Source organism: Peromyscus eremicus, chromosome 18 (genome assembly GCF_949786415.1).
Source record: "Peromyscus eremicus chromosome 18, PerEre_H2_v1, whole genome shotgun sequence".
Classification (NCBI taxonomy): Eukaryota; Metazoa; Chordata; class Mammalia; order Rodentia; family Cricetidae; genus Peromyscus; species Peromyscus eremicus.
The window spans coordinates 1719619-1737846 of NC_081434.1; the positions used below are offsets into that span (position 1 = coordinate 1719619).

At 48.9% G+C, this 18228-nt stretch overlaps 1 protein-coding gene across 8 annotated transcripts in view; it reads right to left on the reverse strand.

The window, feature by feature from the left end:
* The window catches only part of Smarcc2 (SWI/SNF related, matrix associated, actin dependent regulator of chromatin subfamily c member 2), a 30083-nt gene extending 11893 nt beyond the window's left edge, over positions 1 to 18190 (reverse strand). For 7 of the 8 annotated variants that reach the window (XM_059245135.1, XM_059245139.1, XM_059245134.1 and 4 more), the window contains exons 1-15: positions 18053 to 18187; positions 15908 to 16027; positions 14143 to 14228; positions 13273 to 13354; positions 13090 to 13182; positions 12022 to 12091; positions 11737 to 11806; positions 7425 to 7500; positions 7139 to 7270; positions 6753 to 6868; positions 6166 to 6290; positions 1671 to 1730; positions 1502 to 1539; positions 1121 to 1251; positions 854 to 925 (exon numbers count right to left, since the gene is read on the reverse strand). In XM_059245135.1, coding sequence (XP_059101118.1) covers positions 854 to 925; positions 1121 to 1251; positions 1502 to 1539; positions 1671 to 1730; positions 6166 to 6290; positions 6753 to 6868; positions 7139 to 7270; positions 7425 to 7500; positions 11737 to 11806; positions 12022 to 12091; positions 13090 to 13182; positions 13273 to 13354; positions 14143 to 14228; positions 15908 to 16027; positions 18053 to 18163 — 1382 coding nt within the window. In that variant the 5' untranslated portion in view covers positions 18164 to 18187. Of the gene's footprint in view, positions 1 to 853; positions 926 to 1120; positions 1252 to 1501; positions 1540 to 1670; positions 1731 to 6165; positions 6291 to 6752; positions 6869 to 7138; positions 7271 to 7424; positions 7501 to 11736; positions 11807 to 12021; positions 12092 to 13089; positions 13183 to 13272; positions 13355 to 14142; positions 14229 to 15907; positions 16028 to 18052 lie in introns of all 8 variants that reach the window. The other variant, XM_059245140.1, reaches the window with a different exon arrangement.
* Positions 18191 to 18228: the final 38 nt, after the last annotated feature.

Sequence of the window (18228 nt, forward strand, 5' to 3'; positions counted from 1 at the left end):
AGATCTGCCTGCCTCTGCCCTCTGCATGTGCAGTGGTGCTGGGACAGAGATCTGCCTGCCTCTGCCCTCTGCATGTGCAGTGGTGCTGGGACAGAGATCTGCCTGCCTCTGCCTTCTGCATGCACAGTGGTGCTGGGACAGAGATCTGCCCGCCTCTGCCTTCTGCATGCACAGTGGTGCTGGGACAGAGATCTGCCTGCCTCTGCCTTCTGCATGCACAGTGGTGCTGGGACAGAGCTCCTGTGCACATTAGGCACCAGTTCCACTTCAGAGCCACATTCTCCAGCCCTAGTCCTTGACTTTACATGCTACTCTTCCAAATGTGCACTCCATCTGGTATTTCTCAGAACTGGACCTTCCTTCTCATCCCTTCTCTTGTCCTCTTTTTTCTTCTCTTTGAGGAAGTCTAGCTAGGAAGCCCACACTGGCCTCCGATTTGAGCTCTTACTTCAGCCTCTCACGTGTAGACGTGAACCGCCAGGGTTGGCCTTATCTTGTTTTTCTATCAGGATTTCAACCTAGTCATAGTCATTTACACTTTAATTAAAGTTGCTGCATACACTAGGGTTACGTGCGTTTCAGATAACATGACAATCATGGACTGAGATTCTCCGCATCTGTTAAAATGTGAAGCAGTGGTAGCATGGGGCAGGTACTTGTTTTATACAGAACACGCTCTACGTTATCATCCTCAGGCACACCTAGAGAACAGGCTTTAAAGTGTTAGGCTGTGGCTGTCTAGTGGCATCTCTCATGTCTCTCTGGAAGCCTAACAGAGCCTGGTTGGATGTTGCTAATCTGGAGGGGTGAATGCAGAAAGGACACCAAAGAGAGTCATGAGCTGAAATCTTACATCTCTGGAGTCTTGGACTTGTTCTTGCCGTTGAAGAACTCAGGGAGAGCCCTCCGTTCGATGGCGTGGACACTGCAAGAGAAGTTACAACGGATTCAGAAGGTACTAGGGCGGGAGAGAAGCCCTAAAGGAGTGAGGTCATAAGCGCCCTGAACTGTAGAGGGGAGCCGGAAACTCCTCTGGAAGGAAGCACACCGCCAGCCTTGCTGAGGCAGGAAACAGGACGGCACAAGGGAAGAGGAACCGAGGGATAAGCTGGCGCAGTACCTGTTGTAGTCAAACCAGGCGGCGTAGCTGGGAATGATGATGTGGTGGGTCTGCTCAGTCACGTTGTCCTCATGCAGGTCTGGGTTCTTGGTCTGCTCCCCTTTGTTACCCGTACTGCTGTCATCCTCATCCTGTGAGTACGGAGGCTGCTGGACACTCAGCATTCCCACGCCCCGCCTAGCATCCCTCAGTCTCTCCTACACCCAGGAGCACGGACACTAACAAGAGGTGAGGAGGAGGAGGCCCATGGGCCCTGGGGCGCTGAGTGGGCTGCAGCTCTGAGCAACAGCTAGATTAATCTATGGTGGGAAAAGCCCAGGCAGAAGGAACTGTATAGTCACAATCACACAGAGAGGTAGAGCCTCTCTAAACTGGCTCCACCTTGCCCGTGGTCTCCATGCTTTCGTCCTCCTGTTCATCTGAAAGAGAAAGAAGGCCAGATGTAAGGCTAGAGCCTCCAGAGGAGCAAGGGCCTCCTGGAAAGCCAGAAGGCTGGGGGAAGGTGAGCTCTCTCTGCTCGGCACTGCCTCCTTAAGGCTCCCGGTCTTACCCAGGTCAGTCATGGTGCCTCCTTTGACTGGGGCCGACTCCGAGTCCTTCTTAGTGTTGACTGCCAGGAGAAAGAGCCACTGTATTAGGCATGTTAGCCAAAATCAAGCCCTCAATTCTCAACTGTTCATAGTTTTACATATCTTGCTTTCTCAAAAAAACTTTGAAACACACTAGCTAATTTACTGCCTTACCCAACCAATGATTTCATTTAGCTTCCTTATCTATGTGTATAAACTCCTGTGATTCTCCTGCCTCAGCATCCTGAGGGCCATTCCTGTCTTTGACTGGTCCTTGTTTTCCTATATCATCTTCTATGAATTTGAACTGGATCATCTATAGACAAGTAGTTAGACACCACCCTTGGAGTCCTGGCAACTGAACCTAGAGTCTCCTGCATGTACGCAAGTGCCCCACCGGAGTGCAGCCTCGGCCCTGAGCCTTCCGTTTTTGTTTTTATTTTGAGACTGTCTCATGTATTCCAGGCTTCCACCTTGCTGTGTGACCAGGAGTGACCCCGATTCTCCAGCCTGCACTTCTGAGTGCTGGGATTACAGCCTGCACCATAGCCCCTCCAGTTCCTCGGCACTCTTTCTGTTCTTTTTCCTCAATTTTTTTTTTATTTTGTCTTTAGCTTTTTGAAACAGCCTCAGGCTGGAGAGATGGTTCTGTGGTTAAGAGTACTGGCTGCTTTTACAGAGGTCCTTAGATCAATGCCCAGCATTTACATGGTGGTTCACAACCATCTATAACTGCAGTCCCACAGAATCCGAAGCCCTCTTCTGGTGTGCAGATGTACATGCAGACAAACACCCATATACGTAAAATACAAAAATAAATAAATCTCTCTCTTTTTTTTTTTTAAGGAACAGACTCAAGCAGCGCAGGTTGGTTTTGAATTCACTATGTGGCTACAGCTGGCTTTGAACTCTTAATCAACCTGCCTCTGCCTGCCAAGCACTAGGATTACAGGTATGAGCTACTATACTTGACTTTGCTTCTTCTTTTGAGACAAAGTCTCATTAAGTTGCCCAGGTTGAAATTAGGAGTCATTCTGCAGCCCAGGTAGGCTTGGTACTACTTATACCTCTCCTGCCTCAACCTTGCAAGTCATTAGAATTATAAACCTATGCCAGGTCACCAGGCCTAGTTGAATGGTTAGATCTTAATTAATTAATAAATAACATTATTGTTTTGTTTTGAAGACAGGGTCTCACTGTGTAGCCCTGGCTGTCTTGGAACTTGCTGTAGACCAGGCTGGCCTCAAACTCACAGATATCCACCTGCCTCTGCCTCCTGAGTGCTGGGATTAAAGGCCTGTGACACCATGTCTGGCCAGACCTTAATTTATTTTTATTTTATTTTATTTATCTTTGAGACAGGGTCTTTCTATGAAACCTGGCTGTCCTGGAACTCACAATGTAGACCAGCCTGGCCTCCAACTCACAGAGCTCCCCTCGTTTCTGCCTCCAGAGTGCTGGTATTTAAAATTACGTGCCACCATGCCTGGCTTAAATATTTAAACAGGATTGTTGAAAACTGTCTGCAGTGCTGGGGATGGATGCAGGACCTGCACCCACAGGCAGGTGGTCCACAATAAGCTGTACCCCCAACCTAATCTTAAACCTTTTAAAGCAAGACACTTTGCTCAGCTGACATCATACACAGCGTCCAGGAGAAAACAGCTTCCCAAATCTCACCCCTGAAGTATATTTCTGGAGTATCTGAGGCTAGTGAATGGGACAGAGACTGCAGTACTGGAGTACAGCGTCCTCTACAGTGTGCTCAACATGACCCGCTGAAATACAGAAGAAAAGCAGCTTCTCTTTAGAGCTGTTCCTGATGCCCTTTACATTTTTTCTTTCTTCTTTTTAAAAAATATCTGCTTTAATGTAATATGTACACATGTGTATGTGTGTGAACATGTGTAAAGGTACCTCTGGAAGCCGGAAGAGAGCACCGGAACCCCTGGAGATTTTTTATTTAACGTGATCCATCTGTGGGTGATGGGAACCCCAGGTCCTCTGCAAGAGCAGTATGCACTCTTAACTGCTAAGCCATTTTTTTAGCCCCAACATTTTTCTTTTTTCTTTTTGGTTTTTTGAGACAGGGTTTCTCTGTGTAGTTTTGCGCCTTTCCTGGAACTCACTTTGTAGACCAGGCTGGCCTCGAACAACATTTTTCTTTTTAAAAAATTCAAATTTATTGACTATGTGTGTGAGTGTATGTGTGTTTATGTGGAGGTCAGAGGTCCAACATTGGTGTTATCGTCTATCACTCTCCTTTCTTTTTTGAGATGGGGTTTCTCACTGAACCTGAGCTCAGATTCAGCTAGACTGACTAGCTAGCAAGGCCCTGGGCTCCTCCTGCCTCCACCTCAGTACTAGAATTATGGCACAAACTGCCACACTCGGTGTTTTATATGGTGTATTAGAGATCCGCACTCAGGTCCTCAGGATGACCCATCTCTGCAGCACCTTTTTTTTTTTTTTTTTTTTTTTGAGACAGGGTCTTATGTATCCCAGGCTAGCCTTCAACTACTGATTCTCCTGCTTCCCACATGCTAGAATTACAGAGCTGCACCACAGTGTTAAGTATTAAACTCCGGGCTTCATGCATGCTAGGCAAGCGCTCTAACAAGCAATACCCTTAGTCTAGCTTGCTTTCTTTCTTTCTTTCTTTCTTTCTTTCTTTCTTTCTTTCTTTCTTTCTTTTTTTTTTTTTCAGAGACAGGGTTTCTCTGTGTAGCCCTGGCTGTCCTGGAACTCACTCTGTAGACCAAGCTGCCCTCAAATTCAGAGATCCACCTGCCTCTGCCTCCTGAGTGCTGGGATTAAAAACGTGTACTACCACCACCCAGCTACTACGCATACATTTTTAAAGCCAATAGATTTTACTTTCATATGGCCAAAAACACCTCATCAGAAAAAAAATCCTGCTGGGTGGTGGTGGCGCACACCTTTAACTCCAGCACTCAGGAGGCAGAGGCAGGCGGATCTCTATGAGTTTGAGTCCAGCCTGGTCTACAGAGTGAGTTCTAGGACAGCCAGGGCTACACAGAGAAATCCTGTCTTGAAAAACAAAAAAAAATATGTAATTTTTTAGAGGTTTGTTTTTATGTGTATGAGTGTTTTGCTAGAATGTATGTCTGTGTACCACCCACATGCAGTGCCAGAAGAGGGTGTTGGGTCCTATGGTACTGGAATTCGACAGTTGTGAACTGCCATTATGGGTGCAGGGAATCAAACCTGGGTCCTCTGCAAGAGCAGTAACTGCTCTTAACCACTGAGACAACTGCCCAAGCCCTACCCTACTCCATTTTTTTAATGATAATGTTTGCATGTTTTATAATGGTCCTAAAGTAATGCTTTGATAGTGTAATTTGCATAATTTGTTTTGAAACCTATATATATTTTTAACGATTTATTTATTTGCATTGATATTTGCCTACATATGCATCTGTGTAGTCTGTGTAAGGGTGTTGAATACCCTAGAAGTGGAATTAAAGAGAGTTGTGAGCAGCCGGGCGGTGGCGGCGCACGCCTTTCATCCCAGCACTTGGGAGGCAGAGCCAGGAGGATCTCTGTGAGTTCGAGGCCAGCCTGGGCTACCAAGTGAGTTCCAGGACAGGCACCAAAACTACACAGAGAAACTCTGTCTTGAAAAACCAAAAAAAGATAGTTGTGAGCCACCATGTGGTTGCTGGGAACAAAACTCAGGTTCTCTGGAAGAGCAGCCAGTGCTCTAACTGCTGAGCCCTCTCTCCAGCCCCCTTCTGGAAATACATTTTATTGATGGGAATGTATAATCAAAGCTTCAGGGTAGAGACAGCTCAGGCAGTAATGCGCTTGTTGCACAGGCCTGAAGACCTGATCCTTAGTTTCCGTGTAAAAGGCAGGCACAGGCACGGTGGCATGAGCTTCTACTCTCAGCCCTGGGAAGAGGGAAAAGCAGGTCCCTGAGGCTCACTGGCAAACCAGACTAGCCTAATTCTGCAATCCTAGGTCTCAAAACACAAGGCAGAGGAGAGAACCAACTCCCAGTTGTCTTCTGACCTCCACATATGCACCGTGGCAAATGTCTCCCCCCCCCCCCCCCACACACGCAAATAAATGTTAAAAACACAAGGTGGAGGCTCCTGAGGGATGACACCTGACGTTGAACGCTGGCCTCTACAAGCTTGCGTATGTGTTCACACGTACACAAAAGGATCTGTAGTTCAGTGGTAGAGCATTTTCTAGTACACAGAAAGTCCTAGGTTTGATCCTCAGCTCAGAAAAACAGAAGGTTTGCAGACAACTGCTATCAGTTGAAAGCATGTCCGTATCAGACATGGATATGAAGCAAGAGGATTTCTCAGGGTTACGATAATTTCACTAATCAGCTACGCAGAAGGGAAAGCTGCTTTAGATCTGGAAAATCAGCCCTTTTAGAGCTTGGCACAGCAGGGCTGGGGAGGGGTGGAGGTTAGCCTGGGGGCTCGGCGGGGCCCATACCTGTTTTGGGGAGCGTCACCTCTTCTACGTTTGGGACTGGGGAGGGCTCGTCCATGTCTTTCGTCAGGTCTTCTTGTTCCTCTTCTCTGTGGCCTCGCTTTGACTTGGTGTAAGGTGTTGATGGTCTGGAAAGGAAAAGAGAGAGACCCATCAGGGTGGAGCTGGGTGGAACAGAAGCTGGTATATACAGAGTGATGGGGGTGGTGCAGAAGGCTTTCTGTCGGGAGGCTAAGTTTTCCTTCAGTTTCATGTTGACTGGGACTAAAACCATCAAGCAGGCACATGAAGATTCCCTCACGCTCCTCTCAGACACCAGCCGGGGCAGTGACTTGGAGAAGCATTTGTCTTTCCTTTGATGTGCGTCGAGAGGACAGTGCATGTGGGTGCAAGCAAAAAGTTGCATATCCTTTCTTTCTTTTTTTTTTTTTTTTAAAGATTTATTTATTTATTATGTACACAGAAGAGGGCACCAGATCTCATTGCAGATGGTTGTGAGCCACCATGTGGGTGCTGGGAATTGAACTCGGTACCTCTGGAAGACCATTCAGTGCTCTTAACCTCTGAGCCATCTCTCCAGCCCTGCATACCCTTTCTTAGCATTCTTCTTCTTAGCTTCTGGGGTTGGCGACGGAGAGGGAGAACGCTTCCTCTTCTTATAGTTTCCCCCCTTCTTGTCCCGTCTGTCTGAATCCGGGCTGTTTACCTGCACATCAGAGAACTGGATGAATGTGTGCTTCCAGCTCCCAGTGAGGCTTGTTCTGAGGTTTAAGCTAAGTGCTTAAGAAAAAAGAGCAGATGGGCTGGGCAGTGGTGACGCAAGCCTTTAACCCCAGCACTTGGGAGGCAGAGGCGGGCGGATCTTTGTAAGTTTCCAGCCTGGTCTACAGAGCGAGTTCTGGGACAGCTAGGGCTACACAGAGAAACCCTGTCTTGGAAAACCAAACAAACAAACAAAAAAGAGCAGAATTTTCACCTCATCTGTCAAGGTCTTAGCTGAAATCTTCTTCCGTCGGGAAGCAGGGCTTTTGTCATCGTTGACTTCGTAGTCTTCCTCATTCATCCACTCATTGAACGTGTCGGTGTCGAGGATCCACTTGGCATGAACCTCAAGTGCAAAGGCAGATCGTGTTGGAGAGTTACTAGAAGCCACGGCTCTGTCTAAGACTCTCTGCACAATAAGCCCACAGCACAGAGCCCCTGCTCCGGAGAGAGCTCTGGTCCTGGGGGTTCTTCCAGGGGTGGAGGTTAGGAAAGCTCACCTTCCTAGGTTTCTCAGGAGTTGGAGCATCTTCCACAGACGCTTCAATTTCACTAGCTGGAATCCACGTGTCGTAACTGCCAGAAGAGAGTCGGCATGAAGCAGACAACAAGACGGGGGGCAGAAACCAAGAGCAGTCTTGCACTTTTCTGTCCTCACTGCAGAGATGGAACCATGGGCCTTGTCCGAACTAACAAGCTCTAGCACTGAGTTACACACCCAGTCCTGCCTTTTCCATTTACAAAAATGCTCAGCTGTTGATTTGCCCAATTAAATTGGGACTATTATTTACCACAAAGCAGTAAAAGCATACTATAAAATATTCCAAGATGCTGGATGTGGCAATTTACGTCGATAATCTCTGTACTCAGGAGGTTGAGGCAGGAAAATTGACTCCAGTTCAAGGCCAGCCTGAACTATACAGAGAATTCAAGACCAGCCTGGTCACTGTAGTAAGATCTTGTCTCATAACAAAAATGCAGAAGAGGGTTAGAGGCAGCTGAGTGATATGTAACTGGTGAGCATCACAGCCCCTGGACCCAAACTATCAACAACAAAACAGGAACAACACACTAAAGCCAGGCTTGGAGGTGCATGCCTATAATCCCAGCACTCCAGAAGCCGAGGAAGGAAAATCTGTGTCTGAAGCAGCCTGAAGAGCATAGCGAGATTCTGTCTCAAAAATCCAAGTAGCAAACCAATCAACAAACAAAAACACAGAAGAAAAAAACTTAAAAAAAAAAAAAAGTATGAAAATAATCCAGCATAGGTGACTACGGGAGTCTGGGGTCAGCCTGCGTCACATGGTGAGTCCTAGGTACCTGTGCCAGTTCACACCACTCCTTCAACAAGAATTACACTGGGCGGTGGTGGCACACACCTTTAGTCCCAGCACTTGGGAGGCAGAGCCAGGCAGATCTCTGTGAGTTCGAGTCCAGCCTGGGCTACAGAGTGAGATCCAGGACAGACACCAAAACTACACAGAGAAACCCTATCTTGAAAGAAAAAAAAAAAAAAGAATTACAATTATATTATACTTGGTACTTATGTTTTCTTTGGTAACTTTTAAAAATCATTTTCTTTTATCATTATCATTATTATTATTATTAGCCATGTGTATGTGTTTGGGCATGTATATATATGATTGCAGGTGAAAAGAAGAAATTATTTCAGACATGTTCATGAGATTGATGTTTTCAAAGAACTTTCTACGTTTTTTGTTTTTTCCCATTGTTCTTTTTCTCATAAATGTAAATGTGCAACATTCACTTACGTTATGAAAAGCTAGTCTAAAATATTTGTATTTAAAAACAGAATTAAACTACTCTAAAAAAAAAAAAAAAATCAGGGTTGGGGATTTAGCTCAGTGGTAGAGCGCTTGCCTAACAAGCACAAGGCCCTGGGTTCGATCCTCAGCTCCAGAAGAAAAAAAAAAAAATCATTTTCTTTTAATCTTACAAGCTAATTTTTTTTTTGTTTTGTTTTTTTTGGTTTGTGCCCCCTGAAAGGGAGGTCATGCTGTATCTCCCAGAGGGTTTAGAAGTCCTAGGCTCAAGTGACCCTCCTGTCTCTATCTTCTGGTTATCTCAAGCTATAGATGCTAACCAATATGTCTCACTTAAATTTGCCTATAAAGTATCCATACTATATCACTTTAAAGGCTGCATAATAGCCCAGGGTAATTATATACATCTTTGGAAACATTTTTCCTATTACATATAGCTTAGGCTAGCCCTAAACTTCCCAGGAAACTGAGGATGACTCTGAATTCTTTTTCTTTTCTTTTTTTTCTTTTTTTTTTGGTGGTTTTTTTGTTTTGTTTTGTTTTGTTTTTTGAGACAGGGTTTCTCTGTGTAGCTTTGCGCCTTTCCTGGAACTCACGCTGTACCCCAGGCTGGCCTCGAACTCACAAAGATCTGCCTGCCTCTGCCTCCCCCAGTACTGGGATTAAAGGCGTGCGCCGCCACCACCTCCCAGCCGACTCTGAATTTTTTTTTTTTTTTTTTCGAGACAGGGTTTCTCTGTGTAGCTTTGCGCCTCCTGGAACTCACTCTGTAGCCCAGGCTGGCCTCGAACTCACAGAGATCCGCCTGGCTCTGCCTCCCGAGTGCTGGGATGAAAGGTGTGCACCACCACCGCCCGGCCGACTCTGAATTCTTTTTTTTTTTTTTTTTAAATTTTTTTGATTTATTTTTATTTATTATGTATACAGTGTTCTGTCTGCATATACACCTGCAGATCAGAAGAGGGCGCCAGATTTCATTACGGATGGTAGTGAGCCACCATGTGGTTGCTGGGAATTGAACTCAGGACCTCTGGAAGAACAGGCAGTGCTCTTAACCGCTGAGCCATCTCTCCAGCCCGACTCTGAATTCTTGATCCTCTTTCTTTGATGTCTCAAGGGCTGAGATTACAGTTTGCTTTTGCTTTAATCAAAACCTATGACGTCAGCCAGCAGAAAGGCGGTGCATACAGCTGCATGCCACACAGCCTGAGGACTGGAGCTGGACCCCTGGAACCCAAGTGGAATGAAAGCATTGGGCCCCAATCTTGACTTCCAGATATGTACTGTACACATGCAAGCGCGCACACACACACAAATAAGAAAGAGAAGGCCAGGTGTGGTAGAACAATCCTTTAACCGCAGCACTCAGGAGGAAGTGGCTAGTGGGTCTTTGTGAGTTCAAAGCCAGTTTGGTCTCCAGAGCAAGTCAGGCTAAACACGGCTACAAGTGAGACCTTGTCTTAAACAAATACGTACGTATGTTTGTATGTTTGTATGTATGTATGTATGTACATATGTATGTATGATAAAAAGGAAAACAAGTTGACCTGAGGGATGATACAGTCAGCAAGCATAAAGACCTGAACTCTATCCCCAGAACCTGGGCATGGGGCTGAGGAGATGGCTTAGCAGTTAAGAGCAACAGTTGCTCTGGCACAGGACCCAGGATCAGTTCTAGCACCCAGATTATGGCTCACAACTATCTGTAACTCCAGTTGAAAAGAATCTGTAGGCACCAGGCATGCATGTAGTACACACACATTAATGCAGGTGAAACTCGGATCACATAAAATTAAACAAACAATTCTAGGCATGGTGGCTTATGCCTGCAACCCCAGAGCATCAAAGGTACAGAAAGTGGGATCCCAAGGCCCGCTGGCCATCCAGTCTACACCAGTTGTTCCAGGCCAATGAGAAACCCTGCATTCCTGAGGATGAACTGAGGTTACACACACACACACACACACACACACACACACACACACAGACACACGAGTTGAAACACATATTAAAAAAAAAAAAAAAATAATAATTGCGGGCTGGAGAGATGGCTCAGAGGTTAAGAGCACTGCTTGTTCTTCCAAAGGTCCTGAGTTCAATTCCCAGCAACCACATGGTGGCTCACAACCATCTGTAATGAGATCTGGTGCCCTCTTCTGGCCTGCAGGGATATGTTCAGGCAGAACCCTGTATACATAATAAATAAAGAAATCTTAAAAAGAAAAAAAAAAGAAATTGCTGGCCGGGCGGTAGGGGCGCACACCTTTAATCCCAGCACTTGGGAGGCAGAGGCAGGAGGATCTCTGTGAGTTCAAGGCCAGTCTGGTCTATAGAATGAGTTCCAGGAAAGGCGCAAAAAAATAGCTGGGCAGTGGTGGTCCACACCTTTAAATCCCAGTCAGGAGGATCTCAGTGAGTTCGAGGTCAGCCAAAATCACGCAGGAAGACCCTGTCTAACTGGGCACGGTGGTGCTCCTCAGTAATCCAAGCACTGAGGAGACTGAGGTCGGAGTCCAAATAACCTGGTAGTAAGATCTGGTCTCAAAGCAAACACCAAACAGCAGTGGTGAGAGAGACGGCTAAGCACTTAAGAGCAACTGTTGCTCCTGCAGAGGACCCAGGTTCAGTTCCCACCACCTACACGGTGGCTCACAGCCATCTGTAACTCCCCTTTGAGGGAATCTGATGTCCTCTTCTGACCTCTATGGGTACTAGGCACGCACGCGCGCGCACACACACACACACACACACACACACACACACACACACAAAGCCAGTGTGGTGGCGCATGCCTTTTAATACCAGCACTGAGGAGGCTGAGGCAGGAGAATTGCTACAAGTTTGAGGCCAGCAGCCTGGTCTACACAACAAGTTCTGTGCCAGCCTGGATTACACAGCAAACTCCTGTATCCCAAAAAACCAAACAAGGAAATAAACAATCCAGAAACAGCGCCTTCTTGCTCTGCCAGACGGCTTCTGTGTCTGGCGGCTGCTGCTTCTCCTGACCACCTGGAGACCCCATCCTCACCTGTCAGGGTAGTAGCCCCAGTGCAGAAGAACTTGTTTGTCCCTCTTCATGACTGGCCGCACCCATTCCTCTGAGAACAGAGACAGAAGAGAGAGATGAGTGGGGGGCACAAAGAGCGACTAGGCAGAGGCTTTACTTAAGTGTTCTCCTGCTCCAACCGGAGACTCAGTAACAGGAACTCATGGGATGAGGATTCAGGACTGCAATGCTCGGGGAACCTCAGGTGGTGTACAGTGATCTAAGTTACCCTCCATCACGGCCGAGGACAAGAAAACCTGGTCTCACCTTCTTCCAGGTTCCCTGGGACAGGATACACAACATGGGAGGCATTGCTCTTATCCTCGGTGATGGTTCCCTGGACAGCACAAGGAAAAGCAGGTAAATCTACTTCCTCTTGAATTACTCTCGGGTATAAATAAAAGAATTAAAATATAACCATGGATCTCCCTTTCTAATGACATCTTTCTTGTGGTGGCATTAAAATTAGTTTGTATTTTCTAGCAACACCACCTAAGTGGCAAGGAAACACAGTGGTAATGATGTGTCAGCACTGGAGAAAAGCCAAAGAATTAAATGTCACCACAGACAGCCCTCTGCATAGATACCCTACATATTGGAGGTGTTTGTGTGTGCAGAAGGTAGAGGTCAGCTACAAGTGTCCTTTATATTTTTGAGACAGTTAACCAGGAGCTTGACATTCCAGCTAGATTAGCTGGTTAACAGGCCCCCAGGATCTACTTGGTTCTACCCCCAGCACTGGAGTTATAGGTACGAACCACAACATCCAGGCTTCACGCGTTCTGAGGATCCAGACCCAGGTCTTCATGCTTAGAGACCTACCCATAGGGAATTTAAATGGACTGTATGTGTCTACCAATAATATCTGCTTCTTATTAAATAGTTTCCAAGAGCGGAGATTTAACAGTATCACTCTACAGTCCAGGCAGGTCTGAACACACTATGTAGCCAAGCATGACTTTGAACTTTTGATCTTTCTGCTTCTACTTCTCAATTGCCAGGGCATACCACTGCACCTGATTCCAAGGTTGCATTTATCTGAAATCAGGTATGTCTAGTTCAGTGGAAGATGCTCTCCTTCATCCAGGCTAATGCAATGCCAAGGAGCAGTGATCGCCCTATCAGGCCTGGGAAATGGAGGAGACAAACAGGACCAGTGCTACTCAAAGACTTGACTCTAGTTTTCCCCTGGGGGGGGGGGGGGTAGAAGAAAATGCAGTACAAGCTGCTGCCTGAAGACACCATCAATCATGGAGGACAGTGCAGCAGTGGTAACAATGCGTAAACCAGTCAGGAGGACAGAAGCCTGACTCACCTGCCCTCCCTCACACTCACCTGATGTCTCTTCACAATGTCCTTTAATTTCCCTAGCAGTTTGGGCTCAATCTCTGGGCACAGGAAAATGTTAGGTCGAGACAGGCAATTATTCTGTTAGAAGAAGTAGATGAGATGAGGGAAGACCATTCTGTACTCTTACTTCGGACAGGGAAATGGGCGGGAGATGTGCTTGAGTATTACCTGTACCAAGGACTTCTCAATGGTCATGAACATTTCCACATTGCGGTCCATGCGTGACGGATTCTGGAAATCGTAACGCCGCCTTGTAAAGGGACAATAATCTAGTAAATTATAGTTTATGTCTGGGGAAAAGGGGAGGGTACAGGACTTTTTTCTTTTTCTTTTTTAATTTATATTTTTATTTTATGTGTATGGGTGTTTTGCCTGCTTGTGTGCACCATGTGCCTGAGGAGGCCACAAGAGGTCACGGGATCCCCTGGAACTGGGGTTACAGAAGGTTGTGAGCAGCTGTGTGGGAACGGGACCAGGTCCTCCGGAAGAGCAGCCAGTGTTCTTAACCACTGAGCCATGTCTTTAACCCCAAGGGTACATAACTTCTTTTTTTTTTCCTTTTTGGTTTTTCAAGATAGAGTTTCTCTGTGTAACAGCCTCAGCTGTCCTGGAACTCGCTCTGTAGCTCAGGCTGGCCTGGAACTCAGAGATCCACCTGCTTCTGCCTCCCGAGTGCTGGGACTGAAGGTGTGTGCCACCACCGCCCGGCTTGGTACATAACTTCTTAATAGGGGAAGTTAGGCGATAATCTTGTCACCGATTTTGTCCCAATCACGGGGACGAAGGGTTCCTGGTCTCCTACGTGTCACTGTGTTTAATCCAAAAGGACAAATTCTGAGACGCCGCCTAGAGCCCCCTCCCCACAGACTCCACACCCACTCACTCGTTGTGGAGTCTCTTCTGGCTAACACACCTATTTTCCTGATCTATCAAAATAAAAAGACACAGGATTTCTAATGTGCTCCTTCACTTCAGAAGGACCCCAGGAAGTAATGGGAATTTTAACTAAACATAAAAAGCAGAGAGAAGGCATCTCACCATCCCTGGTCACTCTTGAATTTGTAGGCAGCTGCAAGAATGTGGCACAGGGATCCTCCTGCTTTGAAATCTAGGAAACATTTGATCTACAAAATTGAGACAGGGAAAAAGTGTGTGAAAGTTACATTGTAAAAAAAATTTTTTTTTGTCACATACACATCCTGCCACAGAAATCCCACTCTGAAATGACCTCCCTCTCCACTGCTTTGTTATGCTTGTCTGTTTTTAAGAAAATGTCTCACTATGTAGCCCTGGCTGGCCTAGAACCCACATGTAGACCAAGCTGGGCTGGAACTTGTAGCAATTCCCCTGCCTCTATCTCCTGGGTACTGGGATTAAAGGCGTACACCACTATGCTCGTCCCTCAGAGTTGGGACCCACGTGTCACTGCATCATTTGACCTGGAAAAGTTAGAAAAGAAACCAATATTCATAAAGAAGATGTCACTTTGGACCCAGCACTCCACTGGATTACCTCATGTACTACTGACGAAACACTACAAAGTAGGTCTATTTAGTTCACGTGGAGATGAAATGATTAAGACTCATAAGGGTTACCCCACAGTCACCATGTAGCAGAACCAGGACTAAATACAACTTTATGCAAATCCAAATCTCATTGCCCCTTGTAAGGAATTACATGTAATAATTGTGGGGTGTGTGTGTGTGTGTGTGTGCACACGTGTGCGTGCTCGTGGAGGTCACAGGGTGTTGTTCTCTCCTTCCAGTGTGTAGGTTGTTCAAGAGACTAGGAATGAGCACTTTGTCTGCTGAGCCCCCCCTCCTTTGTGGCACCGAAGATACAATCCAGGGCGTCTCACAGGCTAGGCAAGTACTCTCTCTACCAGAGCTATATCTCCAGAAACCCTTTTCTAAAATTTTAAGACAGGGTGTTGCCAAGTTTCCTCGGCTGGCTTCAATCTGTAATCTTCCTGACTCCGGCTTCTTCTTCCTTTTGTTTTTCGAGACAGGGTTTTCTCTTTGTAGACCAGGCTGGCCTCGAACTCGCAGAGATCTTCCTGCCTCTGCCTCCCGAGTGCTGGGATTAAAGATGTGCACCACTATACCGGGCTGTGACTCAGGCTCCTAAGTGAGGGTATATCAGATGTGGGCCACCACACCTGCCCTCAAACCCCACTCTTGTATTTTACCTTTCTAGATTTATTTATTTTGTGTATGAGTGTTTTGCCTTGCTGTGCATCATACGAGTGTCCATGAAGGTCGGAAGAATCCCTGGAGTTGGAGTTATGGATGGCTGTAAACCACCATGTGGGTGCTGGGAATCAAACCAGGTCCTCTGCAAGTGCTCCTAATGACTGACCCATCCCTCCTGCTCCCAAACTTCAGACCCTTCTAAATCAAACCACGAGAGAGACACCGGAGGACTAAAGCCCCCATTGTCAGATTACTTGCTGCACAGAGTTCTTCCACAATGACAGGAGAGTCAACTGGGGGCTAATTCAAGCCGTACTCCCTGACTACTAATGGAGACTATCACTGTGGGAAATAAATCTACAAACGTGAAATTTGAAGGAAAAAAAGGTGGGTTTTATTTTTGTTTTTCTTTTGAGACAGGGTCTCATAATACAGCACACACTATCTGAACTGCTATGTAGATCAGGCTAGCCCCCAACTTTTGATTCTCCTACCTCAACCTCCCTAATTCCGAGATCATGTGCACATAGGGGAAAAAAAATTAGAGCGAAACAACAAAACATTCCCTTTCCATTTTGGAGGGCGGGTCCCCCTCCCCCGGTGGCACTCACCGGCAGTTTAGTAAGGGGTGCATTGCTGACATGTTTGCCAAAAACCTCTTCCTGAAACTGGAGCAGCTGTACAACCAGGCTAGACAGGGACTTGTTGGTCGGTGGTTCTGCTTGTATGTACTGAGGAAGGAGGGAAAGGGAGAGACACAGACTCCAGACAGGTTCTCCACCTCCTCCCACTGCTTTCCCGTGAGTTCTTGGAAGCCCCTGGTACAGACAAAAGTGTGCCTGCCTCCTCCACACGTCTGTCTGTACAGGGAGGGCTCCGGCAGCTCCTGTGCCACCGTCCGGGTTGCCGGGGATGGGCAGCTCTGCACTCCTCTTTAGCTACACCCTGACGCTGGCACTGGGGGACACCCTGAGAGCTGGCCACCTCGTCCCCAACCAACAGTAAAATCCTGTAGGTTTAGGGAGTTCAAGGCAAGACAACAAGTACCCCTTTGAGGCTCTGCGTGACACAACAATGTTATTTCTTGGGGGAACACGATAAAAAACCAGGCTTCCACCCATCACGGTGCCCTAAGAGAGCCAAGCGGCGAGGCAGGGCAAGCTGGCTTCTAAACTCAGCCTGTACGTTTTGCTCCCACCGAAACCAGACGTGGCTGTCCTTGTGGGGTCTCCTCTCCAGCAAGGAGCGCAGACCGCGCACCTGTCCTGATAACAAGCAGGAAGACAACATCTACCTATCCCTTCCGAGGAAACAATGCCCTCCAACACTGCCGTCCCAAACTACCTGGAATCCTACCTTTCTGTTCTGCTCACTGAGCCGGGAAGCTAATTTTCTCTTTTACCTTTTGACCCTTATTCCCTCTGCCCTAAAGAGAGCCGGCACCTCTGGCCGGGAGGTGTAAACAGATCCGTGAAGGGAGAAGTCCATGACAAAGAACTTGAAAGCTGAATCAGGTCACAGCTGTCGATCCCCTCGGGGCTCCAGACTGAGACCCTAGGTCTGGGCTCCCTTCCAAAGGTCAAAAGCAGACCACCGGGAACCAGAGCCTCCCGCCGGGGGTGCACACGAGCCCCAGGCCCAGTGTGTCAAGAGGCTGGCATCCACGGAGAACCCAGCCGGTCTCAGAGCCAGGGTCAGCGGGGGTCCTGGGGCTGCCCACGACAGTCTGACAGCCTGCCAGGCTGGGGTGGGAAGAGGTGGGACTGTGAAGGAGAGCTGGGGGGCGCGGGGAGGACCCTTAGCCAGTGGGGAACAGGCCGTGCCCGGAAAGGGGAAAGCCGAGCGTCGGTGAAAACACAAGAATGAGATCTGTTTAAAATAATAATAATAAAGGGCAGGCAGGGCTTCGCGAACCCTTTTGTTCGCCACCCCACGACTTCCAGAGGCGGGGTGGGGGTGGGGACGGCGATCGGAAGCCTGCCCCGGCCTGGGGACCTGCTGGAACCCAAAGCGACGCCAGGCCGGCCGGGTGGCAGAGCGGCTGCATTGTGAGGCCGGGGAGGTCTGCGGGGCTGCTGCGCTGCAACTCTGTGCGCGCCCCGGTCCCCCGGGAAGAAGGCGGTGTGCAGGGGGGGCCTGGGAGACAGGTGACTCCCCCCAGGTGGAGACCCCGCCATCGGGCCCGCTCGATGCCTGTCTACCCTCCTGCCTTCGCCATCCGCCTCTGCACCGACACAAAGCACCGACCGACCGGGGAGGCCTGGCCCCGGCTGGCACACCGCGGCTCGCACACACACTCCGGCTCGCGCACACCGCGGCTCGCACACCCCGGCTTGTACACCCCGGCTCGCACACACACCCCGGCTCGCACACCGCGGCTTGTACACCGCGGCTCACACACCCCGGCTTGTACACCGCGGCTCGCACACCGCGGCTGGCACACACCCCGCGGCTCGCACACCCCGCGGCTGGCACACACCCCGCGGCTGGCCCGCCCTGGGGGACCGGTTGAGGGCGAGGGCGATCGGGCCCCGGGGCCGCCCGGCCGGCCGCCGCCCCGAGCCGCCGCGGGGGAGCGCGGGGCAGAGGGCAGGGTGGGGGCGGGGTGGGGGAGGGGCGCGGGGCCGGGGGAGGGAGGGAGGGGCGGGCGCGGCGGCCCGAGGGTGGGCCGGCCCCGGGGGAGTCCGCGGGCGGGCGAGCGGGCGGGCGGGCGAGCCCTTTGTCCCGGCCGCTCGGGCCCGGGCCGGGCGCCGTACCTTCTTGTAGTTCTTGCCGAGCCAGAGCCGCACGTTGTCGAACTGGGTCACGGTGTCCGCGGCCTCGTAGTACTTCACGTTGGGGCCGCCGTCCTTCTTCCGCACCGCCATCTTCTCGGGCTCGGGCCCCGCCGCCGCCCGCCCGCCCGCCCGCCCGCCCCGCTCAGCTCAGCTCA